This window comes from Hemiscyllium ocellatum, chromosome 8 (genome assembly GCF_020745735.1).
Source record: "Hemiscyllium ocellatum isolate sHemOce1 chromosome 8, sHemOce1.pat.X.cur, whole genome shotgun sequence".
In the NCBI taxonomy this organism is placed as follows: Eukaryota; Metazoa; Chordata; class Chondrichthyes; order Orectolobiformes; family Hemiscylliidae; genus Hemiscyllium; species Hemiscyllium ocellatum.
The window spans coordinates 113,187,515-113,209,877 of NC_083408.1; the positions used below are offsets into that span (position 1 = coordinate 113,187,515).

Sequence of the window (22,363 nt, forward strand, 5' to 3'; positions counted from 1 at the left end):
CATTGCCGTTATACGTGGCACAGGTCTGGCCTACTCCCAGAACCTGTGCCGCTGCAGTCACCCAGGCCATCTTCCAGTTTATATGGAGATCAAAGATGGACCGGGTCTGAAGGGACTCGCTGTACAAAGATCAGGGCAACGGGGGAAAAGATATACCCAATGCCACCCTCACCCTGATGGCCACCTTTGTGTGTGGCTGCATCAAACTGTGCGTGGATCCCCGGTACGCAAACACCAAGTGTCACTACGTACTGAGGTTCTACCTGTCCCCGGTGTTGCGAAGGATGGGCCTGGCCTCGCTGCCGCGGAACGCTCCGAGTAGTTGGACCGTTCCGTATCACCTGTCCTTCGTGGAGAAGCTTATGAAGAAAAACACCTTTGACCACAAGTCCATCAGGAAGTGGTCAACACGTAGTGTCCTTGAGTCCCTTCGGGAAAAGGAGAGGGCGGATCCTATCGAGCGGTTCCCTGAGCAGACTGTCAAAGCCATTTGGCAGAATGCCTAATCGCCAGAACTTTCCAACAAGTACCAAGACATGGCTTGGCTGGTGGTGAGAAGGGCTCTGCCTGTGAGTTCCTTTATACACACCCGGACTCTCTGCCGCACCGCACGCTGCCCTCGAAGCGGCTGCGGGGGGGACGAGACTGTCACACACCTCCTTCTGGAATGTGCCTAAGCAGAGGAAGTCTGGAGAGGAATGCAGTGGTGTTTGTCGAGGTTCGTCCCGAGCAGCGCCGTGACACATGACTCCGTGCTCTACGGCCTGTTCCCCGGGACACACACCGAGATGAACATCAACTGTGCTTGGAGGATCATCAACTCGGTGAAGGACGCTGTCTGGGCGATTCGAAACCTGTTGATCTTCCAGCTGAAGGAGTTGACCCCGACTGAGTGTTGCAGACTGGCACATTCCAAGGTCCAGGACTACGTGTTGAGGGACGCGCTGAAGCTTGGGGCAACTGCTGCCAAGGCGCGGTGGGGAAAGACCACCGTGTAACATCTGCCTGTCTAAAGAAGAACAGGGGGCCCATGCAGTCTTTTGGGTTCTGCTGATGCCTCAGCTAAATATATGTAATTGTACAGACCTGTAAATAGGAATGATTACTCTGTTTCGGTATGCAAAGAAATGGAATGTTTACATATGTATGGCATGTCCAACTGAATGGACCATCAAAGTATTTTATGAATAAAGTATATTTTTGAAATAAATAAAAGGGAAGGTTCACTAGGATGGTACCTGCGAAGGAGGGGTTGTCTTCCTAGCAAAGAACAAACAGGTTAGGCCTCTGCTCACTGGAGTTCAGGAGGTTGAGAGGTGATCTCAATGAAATATATAGGGTTCTTCAAAGGCCCGACAGGGTCAATGCTGAGTGGGATGTTTCCCCTCTTGGGAGATTCTAGGACCAGAGGGCACCCTCTCAGAATAAAGGGGTGCCAGTTTAAGACTGAGATGAGGAGGAATTTCATCCCTCAGAGGGTTGTGACTGTTTGGAACTCCTTGTCACTGGGAGCTGTGGAGACAGAGTCCTTGTGTAAAGTTCAGGCTGAGAGAGAGAGAGAGAGAGAGATATTCTTGACCAGTCTGGGAGTCAAAGGTCACGGAGAAAAGGCAGGAACATGGATGTGAGGAATGTTGGCTCAGCCATGATCCTATTGGATGGTGGAGCATGCTCAACGGGCTGAATGGCCTCCTCCTGTTCCTTATGGACTTGTGCCTGACTGGCCCATTCTTGTTTGTTGTTTCACAACCTCTTCCCCCACCCCCAGTTCTGCAGTTCTTCCACTGTTCACTGTCAATGCTTTATTGAACAACCCTTTGACATGAATCATTTCAGAAAATTATCGGCCAAAGTGTAATGAAATAATACTTTACTTGTTTAGAGCATTTCCATATTTCCCAAATGGATCCCCGGCCATTCCACCATCTCCAGTGAAAATGTAGAGATAGCCATCCTTGCCAAAAAGGAGTTGGCCTCCATTATGGTTCGACGCTGGTTCGTCCACTTCCAAAATGATCCTGTAAAGTAAGGATGTTTGGTGACAGTTGGCAGTGACTCAGGAAAAAAAAATCATCTCTTAGAAAACAAAGGTAAACCTTTGATTGGTTTTCTTTGAGAGCATGGGACCATGTGCTGGGTTTTGGAAAACTGTTATAAGTTGACAGAAGAATACTTAAATCACTATCTGATCTGGGAGTGAGAGTGGTCTACAGCCTTGGAAGGTGAGGGCGGAGGAGTTAAGAGGTCACATATGGCAATTACATTAATAGCATCTGGCAGTGATTGAGGAATGCTACTGAGGGAAGGGTCCCTTCAGAAAGGGGACAGACTGAACTTGGGTGTCACTTCAAGCAGGAGGTATCATCTTCAGAGGATGATAAGGTGGAAGGAGAGGACAAGAGGAACCTTGTCATAATTGTGGGTGGGAGGGGAAGGAGTGGCAGCACGATTGCAGGAAATAGGATGGTCAAAGCCCTTGAGTCGTGGTTGGAAATCATCTTTGATTGAGGAAAAAAAAGAAGACATAAGAAATAGGAGCTGGAGTAAGCCATACAGAATTGTTCTGTTATTAAATACAAGCATGGCTAATCTTTGGCTGTAACTCAATTTTCTTGGCAAAAGTGAGGACTGCAAATGCTGGAAACCAGATGTTTAGATCAGAATGGTGCTGGAAAAGCACAGCAGTTCAGGCAGCATCCGAGAAGCTGGAAAATTGATATTTCGGGCAAAAGCCCTTCGTCAGCCCTTCCTGCTCCTCGGATGCTGCCTGGCTTACTGTGCTTTTCCAGCACCACTCCATTTTCTTGTCCAGTCCTCAATCTGCTGAGGGACCAAAAGTCAGTCTCTCTCAGTTTTATATATATTAATGGTGGAGCTCCCACAACCGTCAGGGAGAGAGTGTTTCACTCTTTGGATAAGGAAAATTCTCCTTGTCTTAGTCCTGAAGAATTATTCCGTTATCCTGACGCTCTTCCCTATGTTCCAGATTGTCTGGTGACAGGAAAATAACCTCTCTGTATCAATCCTGTCCAGCTCCTTGGAAACTTGTGTGTTTCAATGAGATTGTCTTTCATTCTTCTCCAGAAAATGGAACACCAATTCACACGGCATTCATTCTAGGAAGTTTCTTCACCCAGTGAATAGTCCAGTAAAACCCCACTGTAGTCCCATTTATGGAAATGCATTCTTCCTTATATCTGATTGTCAAATGCACGCAGGGTTCCAGATATGGTCTGGCCAATATCCTGGACAATTGTAGCAAGACCTTTTTCCTCTTGTACTCCAATCCCCTTGGAATCAAGGCCCCAGCTTCCGAATTGTTTGCTTAGCTGCTTGTTAACTTTCTGCATTCCATGTACCACAATGCCCAAGCTCAACTGAACATCAACATTTACAAGATCTACACCTTCTGAATATATTCAGCTCCTCTTTTCTTCTTAACAAGCTGAGTCATCTTCCACTTCCATTCTTTTATTTAAAAACCAAAAAAGCTGCTGTAAATCTGAAGCAAAAACAGAAATTGCTGGAAACACTCAGCAGGTCATAGAGCTGTAGAGTCATAGAGATGTACAGCACAGAAGCAGACCCTTCCATCCAACCTGTCCATGCTGACCAGATATCCCAACCCAAACTAGTCTCACCTGCCAGCACCCGGCCCATATCCCTCCAAACCCTTCCGAGCCTCCATCACTTCCGCTGGCAGCTCATTCCATACACGTGCCACCCTCTGTGTGAAAAAGTTGCCCCTTAGGTCTCTTTTATATCTTTCTCTTCTCACCCTAAACCTATGCCCTTCGTTCTGGACCCCCCCATCTCAGGGAAAAGACCTTATCTATCTACCCAATCCATGTCCCTCATGATTTTATACACCTCTATAAGGTCACCCCTCAACCTCCAATGCACCAGGGAAAACAGCCCCAGCCTATTCAGCCTCTCCTTATAGCTCAAATCCTCCAAACCTGGCAAGATCCTTGTAAATCTTTTCTGAACCCTTTCAAGTTTCACAACATCTTTCTGATAGGAAGGTCTGGCTAGTTCTGTGGAAAGAAAACAGAACTGACATTTGGGGCCCACTGATTTCTCTCCACAGATGCTGCCAGACCTGCCGAGCTTTTTCAGCAATTTCTGTTTTTATGCCTAGTCAGTTAATCTGAATTCAACCCAAACTATAAATACCGGAAGAAACATCAAAGAAGCGCTTCGCAGGAGGCTCCAGAGCACTGATGATGTCTCCTAGCCAGGGGACGAAACGTTTGCAACAAAAACTTCCAGCTCGGCGAACAGAACCACTACAACAAGCACCCGAGCTACAAATCTTCGCACAAACTTTGATCAGTTAATCTGTCTAAATCTCTCTGTCTGTTTCTCAGAGTTTGTTATCCAACCTGGATTTGTATCATCAGCGTGATTGTACGCATTTCTCTCTGTTACTTTAACCAAGCCATTAATAAGATTGTCAATAACTGAGGTCCCAGCATTGCTCTTTACAGCACACTGCAGCTGTCAACTTGAAACGACACAATTATCTAAACTCTTTGCTTCCTGTCCTGTAATCGATCCTCCATCGTTACATCTGTGATATATTACACCAATTCAAGGAGGCCTTGTCTTGTGTATTAACCTTCCATCGCTCCTTATTAAATGCCTTTCATAACTAACTGGTTCCTCTTTATCCAATATGCTCCTTACATTGTCAAAAAACACTAGTATCTTTCATAGGATCCCTACAGTGTGGAAACAGTCCATTCGGCATAGCAAGTCCACACCAGCTCTTCGAAAAGTATCCCACCCAGACTCACCCCCTCTACCTTATCCCTGTAACCCCACATTTCCCATAGCTAATCCACCTCGCCTTCACACCCTGGACACTATGGGGCAATTTAGCATGGGCAGCTCACTTAACTTGCGCATCTTCGGACTGTGGGAGGAAACTGGAGCACCCAGAGGAAACCCACACAAACATGGGGAGAATGTGCAAACTCTACACAGACCGTTGCCCGAGGCGGGAATCCAAACCCGGGTCCCGGACGCTGTGAGGCAGATGTAATTTGTTAAAACATGATTTTCGTCTTGTAAAACCATGCTGACTTTGATCACACTAAAATTCATTAAATGCATTCCGAGTAGATTGCAATAATAATGGATTCCAGCATTTCTCTAAGATGACTGATGCTTCTTTGTTCCCTCTCTCCCTCTATCTTCAATAACAGGGTTACATTGGCTAACTTCAAATATCCTGAGACCATTCCTGAATCCAAAACTTTGTGGAAAATCTAGTGCATCCCTGTCTCTGTAGCCCCTGCTCTCAGAAGCATTGAATATAGGATTGTAAGAGTCTACTCTCTGTAAACTTCTCGAATATTTCATCTCTACAGACCTTGCTTACTTTAATTTCCTCACTCTTTTAAATAACTTGATTTCCCTCTGGAATGCAACTTGTGTCTTTTAACCTGAAGAGCAGTATAATTTTTTTTATCAATGTCTGCACCATTTCTCATTTCTGGTAATGATCCTTCCTCTTCCTGCTTCGAAGGAGCCAAGGTTGACTTGAGCTACTCTCCTTCTTATATATACTGGTCCATTACAACCTGTTTCAGTCTACAACAAAATAGTTCACAGTGTGGAAATCACATGATTCCCCAAAGAAATAAATTTTCATGTAAATCCTTGTTTTGCTAGTTATAAATTAGAGAAATTAGGCCTAAACTAATTAATTCAGTCTGGATGTAATGCAATTCTACTTTTCAAACTCCAACATTCAAAACAGAAAGTGCTGGAAAAACTCAGCAGGTCTGACAACCGCTGTGGAGAGAAAGCAGAGTCAACGTTTCAGGTCCAGTGATCCTAGTTCAGAAAGATCTGTATTGGAAGAGTGTCACTGGAACCAAATTGTTATTTTTGCTTTCTCTCCATAAGATGATGCCAGACCTGCTAAGTTTTTCCGTCACTTTCTATTTTCGTTTCTGATTTCCAGCATCCACAGTTCTTTGTTTTTTTTAACCCAATACTTATAATGTCTATAGTGAATTTTTTAGAGTTGAGGGTACGAGCTATCCCTGTGGTTGGCAAGGTGATGACAACACCAAGCTTTTATATAACTGCGTACTGGTTATTGTGTAGTATCAAGCCTCCAGGGACTGTCTGTGTGTCTGTTCTCCCAGTGCTTGCGTGGGTTTCCTCCGGGTGCTCTCGTTTCCTTCCACAGTCCCAAAGATGTGCAGGTCAGGTGAAATGGCCATGATAAATTGCCCGTAGTGTTCAGCGATGTGTAGGTTAGGTGCATTAGTTAGAGATAAATGGGTCTAGGTGGGTTACTTTATGGAGGATCAATGTGGATTCATTGGAACGGAGGGCCTGTTTCCATTCTGCAGGGATTCGAAAATTCTAAGATCTCACAACCCTCATCCCAAAACTATACCAAGGGCCGTACTTGGGTAACTTGTGTCAGATCACACTGGTAAAAACAATGACTGTGGAAACCAGATTCTGGATCTGTGGTGTTGGAAGAGCACAGCAGTTCAGGCAGCATCTGAGGAGCAGCGAAATCGATGTTTCGGGCAAAAGCCCTTCATCAGGAATAAAGACAGTGAGCCTGAAGCGTGGAGAGATAAGCTAGAGGAGGGTGGGGGTGGGGAGAGAGTAGCATAGAGTACAATAGGTGAGTGGGGGAGGGGACGAAGGTGATAGGTCAGGGAGGAGAGGGTGGAGTGGATAGGTGGAAAAGGAGCTAGGCAGGTAGGACAAGTCCAGACAAGTCATGGGGACAGTGCTGAGCTGGAAGTTTGGAACTAGGGTGAGGTGGGGGAAGGGGAAATGAGGAAACTGTTGAAGTCCAAATTGATGCCCTGGGGTTGAAGTGTTCTGAGGCAGAAGATGAGGCGTTCTTCCTCCAGGCGTCTGGTGGTGAGGGAGTGGTGCGGTGAAGGAGGCCCAGGATCTCCATGTCCTCGGCAGAGTGGGAGGGGGAGTTGAAATGTTGGGCCACAGGGCGGTGTGGTTGATGGGTGCGGGTGTCCCAGAGATGTTCCCTAAAGCGCTGTGCTAGGTGGCGCCCAGTCTCCCCAATGTAGAGGAGACCGCATCGGGAGCAACAGATACAATAAATGATATTAGTGGATGTGCAGGTAAAACTTTGATGGATGTGGAAGGCTCCTTTAGGGCCTTGGATGGAGGTGAGGGAGGAGGTGTGGGTGCAGGTTTTACAGTTCCTGCGGTGGCAGAGGAAAGTGCAAGGATGGGTGGGTGGGTTGTAGGGGGGTGTGGACCTGACCAGGTAGTCACGGAGGGAACAGTCTTTGCTGAAGATGGAAAGGGGTGGGGAGGGAAATATATCCCTGGTGGTGGGGTATTTTTGGAGGTGGTGGAAATGTCGGCAGATGATTTGGTTTATGCGAAGGTTTGTAGGGTGGAAGGTGAGCACCAGGGGCGTTCTGTCCTTGTTACGGTTGGAGGGGTGGGGTCTGAGGGCAGAGGTGCGGGCTGTGGACGAGATGCGTTGGAGGGCAACTTTAACCACGTGGGAAGGGAAATTGCGGTCTCTAAAGAAGGAGGCCATCTGGTGTGTTCTATGGTGGAACTGGTCCTCCTGGGAGCAGATACAGTGGAGGCGGAGGAATTGGGAATAACGGGATGGCATTTTTGCAAGAGGTAAGGTGGGAAGAGGTGTAATCCAGGTGGCTGTGGGAGTCGGTGGGTTTGTAAAAAATGTCAGTGTCAAGTCGGTCATCATTAATGGAGATGGAGAGGTCCAGGAAGGGGAGGGAGGTGTCAGAGATGGTCCAGGTAAATTTAAGGTCAGGGTGGAATGTGTTGTTGAAGTTGATGAATTGCTCAACCTCCTCGCGGGAGCACGAGGTGGCGCCAATGCAGTCATCGATGTAGCGGAGGAAGAGGTGGGGAGTGGTGCCGGTGTAATTACGGAAGATCAACTGTTCTACATACCCAACAAAGAGACAGGCATAGCTGGGGCCCATACGTGTGCCCATGGCTACCCCTTTGGTCTGGAGGAAGTGGGAGGATTCAAAGGAGAAATTGTTAAGGGTGAGGACCAGTTCGGCCAAACGAATGAGAGTGTCGGTGGAAGGGTACTGTTGGGGACGTCTGGAGAGGAATAAACGGAGGGCTTGGAGGCCGTGGTCATGGCGGATGGAGGTGTAGAGGGATTGGATATCCATGGTGAAGATGAGGCATTGGGGGCAGGGGAAACGGATGTCTTGGAGGAGGTGGAGGGCATGGGTGATGTCTCGAACGTATGTGGGAGTTCCTGGACTAGGGGGGGGAATAGGACAGTGTCAAGGTAGTAGAGATGAGTTCAGTGGGGCAGGAGCATGCTGAGACAATAGGTCGGCCAGGGTGGTCAGGCTTGTGGATCTTGGGAAGGAGGTAGAACCGGGCAGTTTGGGGTTCCTGGACTATGAGGTTGGAAGCTGTGGGTGGAAGATCTCCTGAGGTGATGAGGTTCTGTATGGTCTGGGAGATGATGGTTTGGTAATGGGGGGTGGGGTCATGGTTGAGGTGGCAGTAGGAAGAGGTGTTCTCGACTTGGCATTTGTCTTCAGCGGTGTAGAGGTCAGTGCACCAGACTACCACTGCACCCCCTTTATCCGCTGGCTTAATGGTGAGGTTGGGATTGGAGCAGAGGGATTGAGGGCTATGCGTTGTGAGGGCGAGAGGTTGGAATGGGGGGGGGGGGGGTAGACAGGTTGAGGCGGTTAATGTCCCAGCGGCAGTTGGAAATGAAGAGGGCAGGTAATAGGCCAGCGCAGGGTGTCCAGTTGGATGCAGTGTGTTGGAGGTGGGCGAAGGGGTCCTCGGAAGGTGGGCGGGAATCCTGATTGTGAAAGTAAGCTCGGGGGCTGAGGCGACGGAAGAAGTGTTCGACATCACAGCGTGTATTAAATTCATTGGTGCGTGGATGGAGGGGGATGAAGGTGAGTCCTTTGTTGAGGACTGATCGTTCGTCCTCAGTGAGGGGGATGGTCTGAAGGGATGGTGAAAACTCAGCAGGGCTGGGAGCTGGGATCTGGTGTGGGTGTGGAGCTGGGAGAGGGGTCGGAGCCTGTAACTGGAGTGGGTGTGATGGTGGGGGGAATGGGGGTGGAGTCATGAGCGGGGTAGTGTTCCCCTTGGATTTCTTGGGGGTGGGGATAGTGACTGTGGGGTCTGTGGGCGGCATGTCAGCAGAATGCAGGTGAGTGGTGCTGGTGGGGGCGGAAGTGGTGGTGACCACGGCTGTAGGGGTGGCGGAAGTCATTGAGTGTGTGACATCAGCGATGATCTGAGGGGTGGAAGTGATGTCACGTGTGATTCATGAGGAATTGTGAGGGGCAGAAGTGGTTGTGGGCGTGGCCATGATGGGGCAGAAGTGACATCATCAATCAGCCTGGGGGTGGCAGCTGCATCAGCCGCATGGCTAATGGCGTCTGAGTAGTTTGCGAGGCTAGGGAATCTTCTGGAATGTTTGAGAAGCGCTGGTTATGGAGGTGGGTAGATAAAAGTTTGTTGTACTTACAGTTTTTGATATTTGAGATGGAATTGAAATACTGTTTGTTGAGAGTATGAATTCTCCTGAGGATGTAGTATAGAGTGGGTCCTTTGCAATTCTGAGAGAGTGTGGCCCTCAGCTGAGGCAGGGCTGACTGTAGAGAGGTTAGGACTTCAACAGCTTCCTCATTTCCCCTTCCCCCACCTCACTCTAGTTCCAAACTTCCAGCTCAGCACTGTCCCCATGACTCGTCCGGACTTGCCCTACCTGCCTATCTCCTTTTCCACCTATCCAGTCCACTGTCTCCTCCATGACCTATCACCTTCATCCCCTCCCCCACTCATCCATTGTACTCTATTCCACTTTCTCCCCACCCCCACCCTCCTCTAGCTTACCTCTCCACGCTTCAGGCTCTCTGTCTTTACTTCAGATCACACTGCTTTGTCTGATTTTCCTGGGGTGAGGACAGTCAACAGTGGGCAGTCGGCAGTGCCAATGTACCGGGTAACCACAGGCACAGGGTATCATAGACACAGTTCACGATGAGAGATCTGCCTTCATTAACACTTCTTCCATGTCCAAGTACTCTGTGATCAGAGATGCCACATCTTAGAATTCTGCAGCAGCTATTCTAGGAGCTGCCATGGTAACTATATCCTTGAGAAGTTTCAAGGACCAAATACCTTATAAGGATACGGGGAATGGGGGGATGTTGTAGTGTGACTCAGACAGAGTGTGTGGATAATCTCCACAACTGGTGCAAGCAAGGAGAGGGTGTGATGGACTTTGAAGAGCTGGGGGGACGGCAGTGCAGGAGGAAGACTATGGCATTGAGCAGGGGAAACATCGTAGAAACCCTACAGTGTGAAAGCAGGCCATTTGGCCTATTGAATCCATACTGACCTTCTGTAATGTATCCCACCTAGCCCTGGATTGTGGGAGGAAACCAGAGTACGCGGAGGAAACCCACACAGACACGGGGAGAACGTGCAAGCTCCACACAGACAGTCGCCCAGGGCTGAAATCAAAGCAGGTCCCTGGTGCTGTGAAGCAGCAGTGCTAACCACTGAGCCACCATGTTGCCATGCACTTCATGATAGAGCATGGAGGCAATAGGGGAAACAAGCCAGGCAGGACTAAATTGACCAAAAGAATTGCGGATGCAACACTTTGGATTGAGTGACCCTTCCTCAGAATGGTTCTGTCCTCCAGTTCTAAGGAAGGGTCACCGAACCTGAAACATTCACTCTGATTTCTCTTCACAGATGCTGCTGAGCAATCCCAGAAATCTCTGTTTTGGTTTGTTCAGCACTTAGTTGACAATGGTTTCCACTAGACATGAGCTGGGAGCAATGATTCCTAATTGACGGTGCATTTGTTGCTGTTGGAAAGGCAAGCAGTATCTTCCAGCTCTGAAAAGCAAACACAGCTTTGGTTCCATCCTTTCCTTCTGTCTTTTCCTCTCCCTGAATAACAGTGAAGGTTTTCAGCTATTTCAAGGCTTTTGAAGGATTCCTGGGAGATCCTGTTGGTGGTTTCAGCCTCCACTTTTGGCCAGAGGGAAGACACCACAAGCTGAGTGCCATAGCGACAGGTTGCAAGGCTGCGCGTGTTTGTGGAAATGAGTGAGAAAGCTCACTAGGCCTCACAGAGAAGAACCCTCCATGAGACTCACCAAAATTAACACTGACCGGATTTCTCAAAAGTGCAACCCCTTAAGAATAGACACAATGAGTTTCTATAAAGGCTTTAAAAAGAAAGGAAGCAGCAAAGTAATCTTCAGTCTAATTGAAAGTGAGACTGTGGAATTAATAGCAGCAAATAAGGAAATAGCAGATTAATTGAACAAGTCCTCATCACTGTTCACTCGAGAGGATTTAAACAATAGTTCACAGATGTGGGTGTTGCTGGCTGGGCCTGGCATTTATTATCCATCCCTAGTTGACCCCCTTGAGAAGGTGGGGGTGAGCTGCCTTCTTGAACCGCTGCAGTCCATGTGCTGTGGGTTAACCCACAATGTCCCTTAGGGAGGGAATTCCAGGATTTTTACCCAGTGACAGTGCGGAATGGCAAGGGGCTTGGAGAGGAACCAGCAGAGGGTGGTGTTCCCACGTCCCTGCTGCCCTTGTCCTTCTGGATGGAAGTGGTTGTGGGTTTGGAAGGTGCTCTCTGAGGATCTTTGGTGAATTTCTGCAGAGACATCTTATTGATGGTACACACTGCTGCGACTGAGTGGAGGGCGTGGTGTCTATGGATGTGGCACCAATCAAGTGGCTGTTTTGCTAGTGATGCCCACATCCCACAAATAAAAAAATGACAAGGCATAATGTGATTGAATAGTGGAGCAGAGCCAAGGGGCTGAATGGTCTGCTTTATTTAATCAAAGCCTTAGCTCGAAAGAAACTATTAGACAGTTGAGAGACTTCCAGTCTTCTCACTAAAACGAACAGCCAATGGGCAAGTTGTCCATGTACTGTCCGCTCAAAGGGTGGTGTCGGGTGTTCGCAACACACAAACAGAAATTTGTTTCCTTGTTACCATTCATTTTGGTTGGCTATCAATAGGTAGAAAGCTTAGAGTTTGATTGGGTGACGGTGGGGGAGGGGGGGGTGGGGGTGGTTGGGGGGGCGGGGGGAGGGGAGGTGGTGGTGGTGGGGAGGAGAATGGAGTGGTGGAATCAACAAAACCTGAAGAAGTCAGAGAATAACTGTCATAATCGCAAGATTTTCAGCCACACTCTTATTGGGCAGAACAGGAAGAAAGCAATAATCCAGATTTTACGCATTTCTAGTAATTGAGGATAAGGTGGTTTGGATTAGTTGAAGAACTTTTTTCCCCCATTTTGGTCTGTACGGAAAGATTGAAAATCACGATGTGCACCTACCTCTCAGAACTATGATCCAACATATTCATATCATGGGAAGAAATTCTAAACTCACTGATTCTAATCTTCTCTTCGAGATTCACCTCAACAGAGTAATATACGTAGACCTTTCCAGTGTGTTTGAATTTTGGGTGAAATGCCAGGCCCAGAAATCCTCGCTCATCCCCTTCCCAGGGTGAAGTTAGGACTGCCTCGGTAATGTTCAAAAACGGTCTCTCAACCCTGGCCCGGTTGGGCAGATATGCCCAGACCATGCCAATCTGTTCAGCGATAAAAAAACGATGGGTTCCGTCATTGGCATGTACCATAGCAACAGGATTGCGTAGACCGTTTGCTGTTTCCTCCAGACATAGCTGGAGACAGCCATCAGAATCAGCCACAACTGCCCCAAGATTTCTCGTCAGATTGCTGTTCGATAAGACACGAGGGAAGCAGTAATCCAGGTCTTGCAGTTGTAAGATGTCACAGAATTTCTTTCTGTTGGATACAATTTCCAGAAGCTCTCCTTCTTTCACTAAGGCACGCACGGTTGTCTTGCATTTATTCCAGAATTCGACACAATATTCATCACAAAGACCTGGCAGCTGTCTGACTGGGGTAGTTGGATCCTCTGCATCGTACAAATGAGCAGCGTATGGAGAGCATTCCTGCAAAGGGAACAGACTACAGTCAAATAAATACTGCGTCAACAATACTAAACGACAACCATCGATGTGTGTCATGTAAGTAATCCCCACAGTTTGCACAGACAAGACTGCTAAGAGCAAATGGGAAAGATGTTAGGAAATGTGACAATGGTCAAAGATATATGTCATGAAGTGGATGGGACATGGACATCAATGGCTAGAACCAACATTTATTGCTTATCTCTAATTGCCCAGAGGGCAGTTAAGTGCCAACACATTGCTATGGGTCTGGAGTCACATGTAGACCAGACCAGTTAAGGATGGCAGTTTCCTTCCCTAAAGAACATTAGTAAGTCAGGTGGGCTTTTTTTGATGATAGTTACATGGTCACCATTAGGCTGGCTTCTCATTCCAGACTTTTATTGAATTCAGATTTTACCATTTACTGTGGAGGCGTTCAAAGTCGTGTACCCAGAAGATTAACCTAGGGTTCAGGATTGCTGTGGCTAAGCTAACATCTCCCAGTGAATGTTTGATACAGAGGAAAGTAAAGGAAAATTATTGCTGAAGGACCTGCAATCAAATCCTAGGATTAGGAAAACGTGTAAAGAATAGGTGGCTCCCCCCTCATGGTATAGCATCGACGATTACGCAGAAGTAGAGTTGAGTGAGCCTGTGGAGGGATTTGAAATGTAAGCAAAGATTTTGAGTTCCATGTACTGGGAAATAGGAAGTTAAAAGAGGTGGGTCAGACAACAGGTGCCTGAAATATGAAGTGGGACACATTATCAGTGACAGAGATTTGAACAAGTCAGAAGTGAAGCAGAATGGTATGTGGATGAGATTGCGTACAGTGAGTTACGTACAGTACAATCTGGGACAGTAGCAGGATTTTACAATAAGCCTCATGAGAGACAAACAGCCCCGGCCATTATAAACCCAGAATTACAGAACAGTGTGAAGGTTTTAGGAATACTTCTGTTCCCAACACTGACCCCTGTGCAACTCCTTTGGAAAGCCGGGAAGAGAAATGGCAGATGGAGTTTAATCCAGACAAGTGTGAGGTGTTACATTTTGGGAGGTCAAATGTTGGAGGAAAATGTATAGCAAATGGCAAGAACCTTAGGAACATTGATGTGCAGAAGGATCTTGATGTCCAAGTCCATAGCTCTCCGAAAGTGGCAACACAAATGGTTAAGGTAGGAAAGAAGGCATATGGTATGTTTGCTTTCAGTCAGGACATTGAGTATAAAAGTTAACAGTCTAGATTAGAGTGGTGCTGGAAAAGCACAGCAGGTCAGGGCTTTTGCCTAAAACATCAATTTTCCTGCTCCTCGGATGCTGCCTGACCTGCTGTGCTTTTTCCAGCACCACTTTAATCTAGACTCTGATCTCTACCATCTGCAGTACCCACTTCTGCCTATAAAAGTTAACAGTCATGTTGCAGCCAGATTTCTGTTAGGCTATATGTAAAGTATTGCGTGCAGTTCTGGTCCCCACACTATAGGAAGGAGGTTCAAAGTTTGGGAGAAGATAAGTGGATGACACCTTTGTAATAATTAAAAACACAGAAATAGAGAACACACACCAGATCATCAATGCCACACTCACAGGAATCCGATTCACAAGAGAGGAAGAAAAGGACAACCAACTCCCATTCCTAGACGTGATGGTACAGAGAACACTGAACGGAGAATTCACCACAAGGGTATACAGGAAAGTAAACACACACACAGACCAAGTCCTGGACAATGAAAGCAACCACCCCAACACACACAAAAGAAGTTGCATCAAGACACTATTCAAAAGGGCCACAACACACTGCAGTACACCAGAACTGCAAAAAGAGGAAGAATAACACCTATACAATGTATTCGCCAAAAACAGATACCCCCGCAATTTCATCAACAGATGCCTAAGGGAAAGACAACGGAACGAGGACATGCCGCAACCCAAAGGACTAGCCACACTATCATACATCAGGAGAATTTCCGAACTGACAGCCAGACTACTGCAACCACTAGGACTCAGAACAGCACACAAACCAACAGCCACTCTCAGACAACAACTCACCAGAATGAAGGACCCGATACCCAGCATGAGCAAAACCAATGAACTGTACAAAATCCCATGCAAGGACTGCACAAAACACTACATAGGACAAACAGGAAGACAGCTAACGATCCGCATCCATGAACCAATTAGCCACGAAACGACACGACCAGCTATCCTTAGTAGCCACGCACGCAGATGACAAGCAACATAAATTCGACTGGGGCAACACTACTATTACAGGACAAGTCAAACAGAGAACAGCCAGGGAATTCCTAGAGGCATGGCACTCATCCACAGATTCAATCAATAAGCACATCGACCTGGACCCAATATACCGGCCACTACAGCAGACAGCTGGAACTGACAACCGGAAGCAGCAGATTCAAACCACTACAAATGCCGGAGGAAAGATCACAGAAGCGCTTCACAGGAGGCTCCCAAGCACTGAGGATGTCACCTAGACAGGGGATGAAACGTCTGCAACACAAATTCCCAGCTCGGCGAACAGAACCACAACAATAGGAAAGAGGTGGAAGCTTTGGAAAGGATTTACCAAGATGTTGCCTGGATTGGAATATATTAGCAATAAGGAGAGGTTGGACAAACATTGATTGTTTTCTCTAGAGTGTGGGAAGCTGAGGGGCGACCTGACAGAAGTGTATAAATTATGAGAGGCATGGATAGGGTGGATGGTCGGAGTCTTTTTCCCAGTATAGTAACGTGAAATACATAGGGCATAGGTTTAAAGGTGAGAGGAGACAATTTCAAAGCGATTGTGAGAGGTAAGTTTTTTGCGCAGATGAAGGTCGATGCCTGGATCATGCTAACAGAGATGGTGGTAGAATCAGATATGACAGCAACATTGAAGAGGCGTTTAGACAGACATGTGAACAGGCGTGGAATAGAGCAATATGGACAGACAGCAGTCTTTGGAGATTCGTTTAGAATGGCACCATGGTCAGCACAGACATGGTGGGGTGAAGGGCCTGTACCTGTGCTGCACTGTTCCAAGTTCAATATTAGATTAGAAACAGGCCCAATAAATCCACACAGACCCTCCGAAGACCAACCCACCCAGATCCACACCCCTACATTTACACCTTCACCTGACACTATAGGCAATTTAGCATGGCCAATTCACCTAACCTGCACATCTTTTGGACTGTGGGAGGAAACCGGAGCACCCGAAGGAAACCCACGCAGACATGGGGAGAATGTGCAAACTCCACACAGGCAGTTGCCTGAGTCGGGAATTGAACCCTGGCCTCTGGCACTGTGAGGTAGCAGTGCTAACCACTGTGCCACCGTGCCGCCCATATCCTCAGTCAATATCAGAATGAAACAGACTGGGAGGAGTGTGCAGTGAGTCAGTCCCACTGTGAAACCGACTTGGTTGGGGGTACAGTCGGTAGTGAATCATTATCTATTTCAGGTCCAGTGACCCTTCCTCAAAACTGCAGAGTTCTGAGGAAGTGTCATTGGACCCGAAGCATTAACTCTGATCTCTCTCCACAGATGCTGCTAGACCTATTGAGCTTTTCTAGCTATTTCTGTTCTTGTTTTTGATTTACAGCATCAATTTTTTTGCATTTGATTTGTTGAAGAGTTTTGCGAATACATGCCGTACAAAGAGACACTGTTGCGTTAGTGTAAAGGGCATTGCGCCATATCACACGGCAAATTACTGCTCAAAAGCCAAGAAACAGCATTGTGGAGAGCAATCAGCAGGTGAACAATCAGCAGGTGAACAATCAGCAGGTGAACAATCAGCAGGTAAACAATCAGCCGGTGAACAATTAGCAGGTGAACAATCAGCAGGTGAACAATCAGCAGGTGAACAATCAGCAGGTGAACAATCAGCAGGTAAACATTCAGCAGGTGAACAATCAGCAGGTGAACAATCAGCAGGTAAACAATCTGCAGGTAAACATTCAGCGGGTAAACAATCAGCAGGTGAACAATCAGCAGGTAAATATTCAGCAGGTGAACAATCAGCAGGTGAACAATTAGCAGGTGAACAATCAGCAGGTAAACATTCAGCAGGTGAACAATCAGCAGGTAAACATTCAACAGGTGAACAATCAGCAGGTAAACATTCAGCAGGTGAACAATCTGCAGGTGAACAATCAACAGGTAAACAATCAGCAGGTGAACAATCTGCAGGTGAACAATCAGCAGGTGAACAATCAGCAGGTGAACAATCAGCAGGTAAACAATCAGCAGGTAAACAATCTGCAGGTGAACAATCAACAGGTAAACAATCAGCAGGTGAACAATCTGCAGGTGAACAATCAGCAGGTGAACAATCAGCAGGTGAACAATCAGCAGGTAAACAATCAGCAGGTGAACAATCTGCAGGTGAACAATCAACAGGTAAACAATCAGCAGGTGAACAATCTGCAGGTGAACAATCAGCAGGTAAACAATCAGCAGGTGAACAATCAGCAGGTGAACAATCTGCAGGTGAACAATCAGCAGGTGAACAATCAGCAGGTAAACAATCAGCAGGTGAACAATCAGCAGGTGAACATTCAGCAGGTGAACAATCAGCAGGTAAACAATTTGCAGGTGAACAATCAGCAGGTGAACAATCAGCAGGTAAACATTCAGCAGGTGAACAATCAGCAGGTAAACAATCAGCAGGTAAACAATCAGCAGGTAAACAATCTGCAGGTAAACATTCAACAGGTGAACAATCAGCAGGTAAACATTCAGCAGGTGAACAATCAGCAGGTGAACAATCAGCAGGTAAACAATCAGCAGGTGAACACTCAGCAGGTGAACAATCAGCAGGTGAACAATCAGCAGGTGAACAATCAACAGGTAAACAATCTGCAGGTGAACAATCAGCAGGTGAACAATCAGCAGGTAAACAATCAACAGGTAAACAATCAGCAGGTGAACAATCAGCAGGTGAACAATCAGCAGGTGAACAATCAACAGGTAAACAATCAGCAGGTGAACAATCAGCAGGTAAACAATCAGCAGGTGAACAATCAGCAGGTGAACATTCAGCAGGTGAACAATCAGCAGGTGAACAATCAGCAGGTAAACAATTTGCAGGTGAACAATCAGCAGGTGAACAATCAGCAGGTGAACAATCAGCAGGTAAACATTCAGCAGGTGAACAATCAGCAGGTGAACAATCAGCAGGTAAACAATCTGCAGGTGAACAATCAGCAGGTAAACAATCAACAGGTGAACATTCAGCAGGTAAACAATCAGCAGGTAAACAATCAGCAGGTGAACAATCAGCAGGTAAACATTCAGCGGGTAAACAATCAGCAGGTAAACAATCAGCAGGTGAACAATCAGCAGGTAAACATTCAGCAGGTAAACAATCTGCAGGTAAACAATCAGCAGGTGAACAATCAGCAGGTAAACAATCTGCAGGTAAACAATCAGCAGGTAAACAATCAGCAGGTGAACAATCAGCAGGTAAATATTCAGCAGGTGAACAATCAGCAGGTGAACAATCAGCAGGTAAACAATCTGCAGGTAAACATTCAGCAGGTGAATAATCAGCAGGTAAACAATCTGCAGGTAAACATTCAGCAGGTGAACAATCAGCAGGTAAACAATCTGCAGGTGAACAATCAGCAGGTAAACAATCAGCAGGTGTACACTCAGCAGGTGAACAATCTGCAGGTGAACAATCAGCAGGTGAACAATCAGCAGGTGAACAATCAGCAGGTAAACATTCAGCAGGTGAACAATCAGCAGGTGAACACTCAGCAGGTGAACAATCAGCAGGTAAACAATCAGCAGGTGAACACTCAGCAGGTGAACAATCTGCAGGTGAACAATCAGCAGGTAAACAATCAGCAGGTGAACAATCAGCAGGTGAACAATCAGTAGGTGAACAATCAGCAGGTAAACAATCAGCAGGTGAACAATCAGCAGGTGAACAATCAGCAGGTGAACACTCAGCAGGTAAACAATCAGTAGGTAAACAATCAGTAGGTGAACAATCAGCAGGTGAACAATCAGCAGGTGAACAATCAGCAGGTGAACAATCAGCAGGTAAACAATCAGCAGGTGAACAATCTGCAGGTAAACAATCAGCAGGTGAACAATCAGCAGGTAAACAATCAGCAGGTGAACAATCAGCAGGTGAACAATCTGCAGGTGAACAATCAGCAGGTAAACATTCAGCAGGTGAACAATCAGCAGGTGAACACTCAGCAGGTGAACAATCAGCAGGTAAACAATCAGCAGGTGAACACTCAGCAGGTGAACAATCTGCAGGTGAACAATCAGCAGGTAAACAATCAGCAGGTGAACAATCAGCAGGTGAACAATCAGTAGGTGAACAATCAGCAGGTAAACAATCAGCAGGTGAACAATCAGCAGGTGAACAATCAGTAGGTGAACAATCAGCAGGTGAACAATCAGCAGGTGAATAATCAGCAGGTAAACAATCAGCAGGTGAACACTCAGCAGGTAAACAATCAGTAGGTAAACAATCAGTAGGTGAACAATCAGCAGGTAAACAATCAGCAGGTGAACACTCAGCAGGTAAACAATCAGTAGGTGAACAATCAGCAGGTGAACAATCAGCAGGTAAACAATCAACAGGTAAACAATCAGCAGGTGAACAATCTGCAGGTGAACAATCAGCAGGTGAACAATCAACAGGTAAACATTCAGCAGGTAAACAATCAGCAGGTGAACAATCTGCAGGTGAACAATCAGCAGGTGAACAATCAGCAGGTAAACATTCAGCAGGTGAACAATCAGTAGGTGAACAATCAGCAGGTGAACAATCAGCAGGTAAACATTCAGCAGGTGAACAATCAGCAGGTAAACAATCAGCAGGTGAACAATCTGCAGGTAAACAATCAACAGGTAAACAATCAGCAGGTGAACAATCTGCAGGTGAACAATCAGCAGGTGAACAATCAACAGGTAAACATTCAGCAGGTAAACAATCAGCAGGTGAACAATCTGCAGGTGAACAATCAGCAGGTGAACAATCAGCAGGTAAACATTCAGCAGGTGAACAATCTGCAGGTGAACAATCAGCAGGTAAACAATCAGCAGGTGAACACTCAGCAGGTGAACAATCTGCAGGTGAACAATCAGCAGGTGAACAATCAGCAGGTAAACAATCAGCAGGTGAACATTCAGCAGGTAAACATTCAGCAGGTAAACATTCAGCAGGTGAACAATCAGCAGGTGAACAATCAGCAGGTAAACAATTAGCAGGTGAACATTCAGCAGGTAAACAATCTGCAGGTAAACATTCAGCAGGTGAACAATCAGCAGGTGAACAATCAGCAGGTAAACAATCTGCAGGTGAACAATCAGCAGGTGAACGTTCAGCAGGTAAACAATCAGCAGGTGAACAACCAGCAGGTGAACAATCAGCAGGTGAACAATCAGCAGGTAAACATTCAGCAGGTGAACAATCAGCCGGTAAACAATCTGCAGGTGAACAATCAGCAGGTAAACAATCAGCAGGTAAACATTCAGCAGGTGAACAATCAGCCGGTAAACAATCAGCAGGTGAACACTCAGCAGGTGAACACTCAGCAGGTGAACAATCTGCAGGTGAACAATCAGCAGGTGAACAATCAGCAGGTAAACAATCAGCAGGTGAACACTCAGCAGGTGAACAATCTGCAGGTGAACAATCAGCAGGTGAACAATCAGCAGGTAAACATTCAGCAGGTGAACACTCAGCAGGTAAACAATCAACAGGTAAACATTCAGCAGGTGAACAATCAGCAGGTAAACAATCAGTAGGTGAACAATCAGCAGGTGAACAATCAGCAGGTGAACAATCAACAGGTAAACAATCAGTAGGTGAACAATCAGCAGGTGAACAATCAGCAGGTGAACAATCAGCAGGTGAACAATCTGCAGGTGAACAATCAGCAGGTAAACAATCTGCAGGTGAACAATCAGCAGGTAAACAATCAGCAGGTAAACATTCAGCAGGTGAACAATCAGCCGGTAAACAATCTGCAGGTGAACAATCAACAGGTAAACAATCAGCAGGTGAACACTCAGCAGGTGAACACTCAGCAGGTGAACAATCTGCAGGTGAACAATCAGCAGGTGAACAATCAGCAGGTAAACAATCAGCAGGTGAACACTCAGCAGGTGAACAATCTGCAGGTGAACAATCAGCAGGTGAACAATCAGCAGGTAAACATTCAGCAGGTGAACACTCAGCAGGTAAACAATCAACAGGTAAACATTCAGCAGGTGAACAATCAGCAGGTAAACAATCAGTAGGTGAACAATCAGCAGGTGAACAATCAGCAGGTGAACAATCAACAGGTAAACAATCAGTAGGTGAACAATCAGCAGGTGAACAATCAGCAGGTGAACAATCAGCAGGTGAACAATCTGCAGGTGAACAATCAGCAGGTGAACACTCAGCAGGTAAACATTCAGCAGGTGAACAATCAGCAGGTGAACAATCAGCAGGTGAACAATCAACAGGTGAACAATCAGCAGGTGAACAATCAACAGGTAAACAATCAGTAGGTGAACAATCAGCAGGTGAACAATCAGCAGGTGAACAATCAGCAGGTGAACAATCAGTAGGTAAACATTCAGCAGGTGAACATTCAGCAGGTGAACAATCAGCAGGTGAACAATCAGCAGGTAAACAATCAGCAGGTGAGCAATCATCAGGTGAACAATCTGCAGGTGAACAATCAGCAGGTAAACATTCAGCAGGTGAACACTCAGCAGGTAAACAATCAACAGGTGAACAATCAGCAGGTGAACAATCAACAGGTAAACAATCAGTAGGTGAACAATCTGCAGGTGAACAATCAGCAGGTGAACAATCTGCAGGTAAACAATCAGCAGGTGAACACTCAGCAGGTGAACAATCTGCAGGTGAACAATCAGCAGGTGAACAATCTGCAGGTGAACAATCAGCAGGTGAACACTCAGCAGGTAAACATTCAGCAGGTGAACAATCAGCAGGTGAACAATCAACAGGTGAACAATCAGCAGGTGAACAATCAGCAGGTGAACAATCAGCAGGTGAACAATCAGCAGGTAAACAATCAGCAGGTGAGCAATCATCAGGTGAACAATCTGCAGGTGAACAATCAGCAGGTGAACAATCAGCAGGTAAACAATCAGCAGGTGAACACTCAGCAGGTAAACAATCATCAGGTGAACAATCAGCAGGTGAACAATCTGCAGGTGAACAATCAGCAGGTGAACACTCAGCAGGTAAACATTCAGCAGGTGAACAATCAGCAGGTGAACAATCAACAGGTGAACAATCAGCAGGTGAACAATCAGCAGGTGAACAATCAGCAGGTAAACAATCAGCAGGTGAGC

At 46.6% G+C, this 22,363-nt stretch overlaps 2 protein-coding genes across 2 annotated transcripts in view; one reads left to right on the top strand and one right to left on the bottom strand.

Annotated features, from left to right (window-relative positions):
• The window catches only part of hhipl1 (HHIP-like 1), a 68,617-nt gene that overhangs the window by 41,186 nt on the left and 5,068 nt on the right, over positions 1 to 22,363 (bottom strand). The window contains exons 2-3 of the mRNA XM_060828595.1: positions 12,369 to 13,015; positions 1,875 to 2,018 (exon numbers count right to left, since the gene is read on the bottom strand). Coding sequence (XP_060684578.1) covers positions 1,875 to 2,018; positions 12,369 to 13,015 — 791 coding nt within the window. The remainder of the gene's footprint in view (positions 1 to 1,874; positions 2,019 to 12,368; positions 13,016 to 22,363) is intronic.
• Positions 18,751 to 19,311, top strand: LOC132817865 (acrosomal protein SP-10-like; the record flags this gene model as incomplete). Its single annotated transcript, XM_060828379.1, has 2 exons — positions 18,751 to 18,822; positions 19,156 to 19,311. Coding segments are annotated over 2 exons (228 nt in total), but the record flags the coding sequence as incomplete, so codon positions are not given.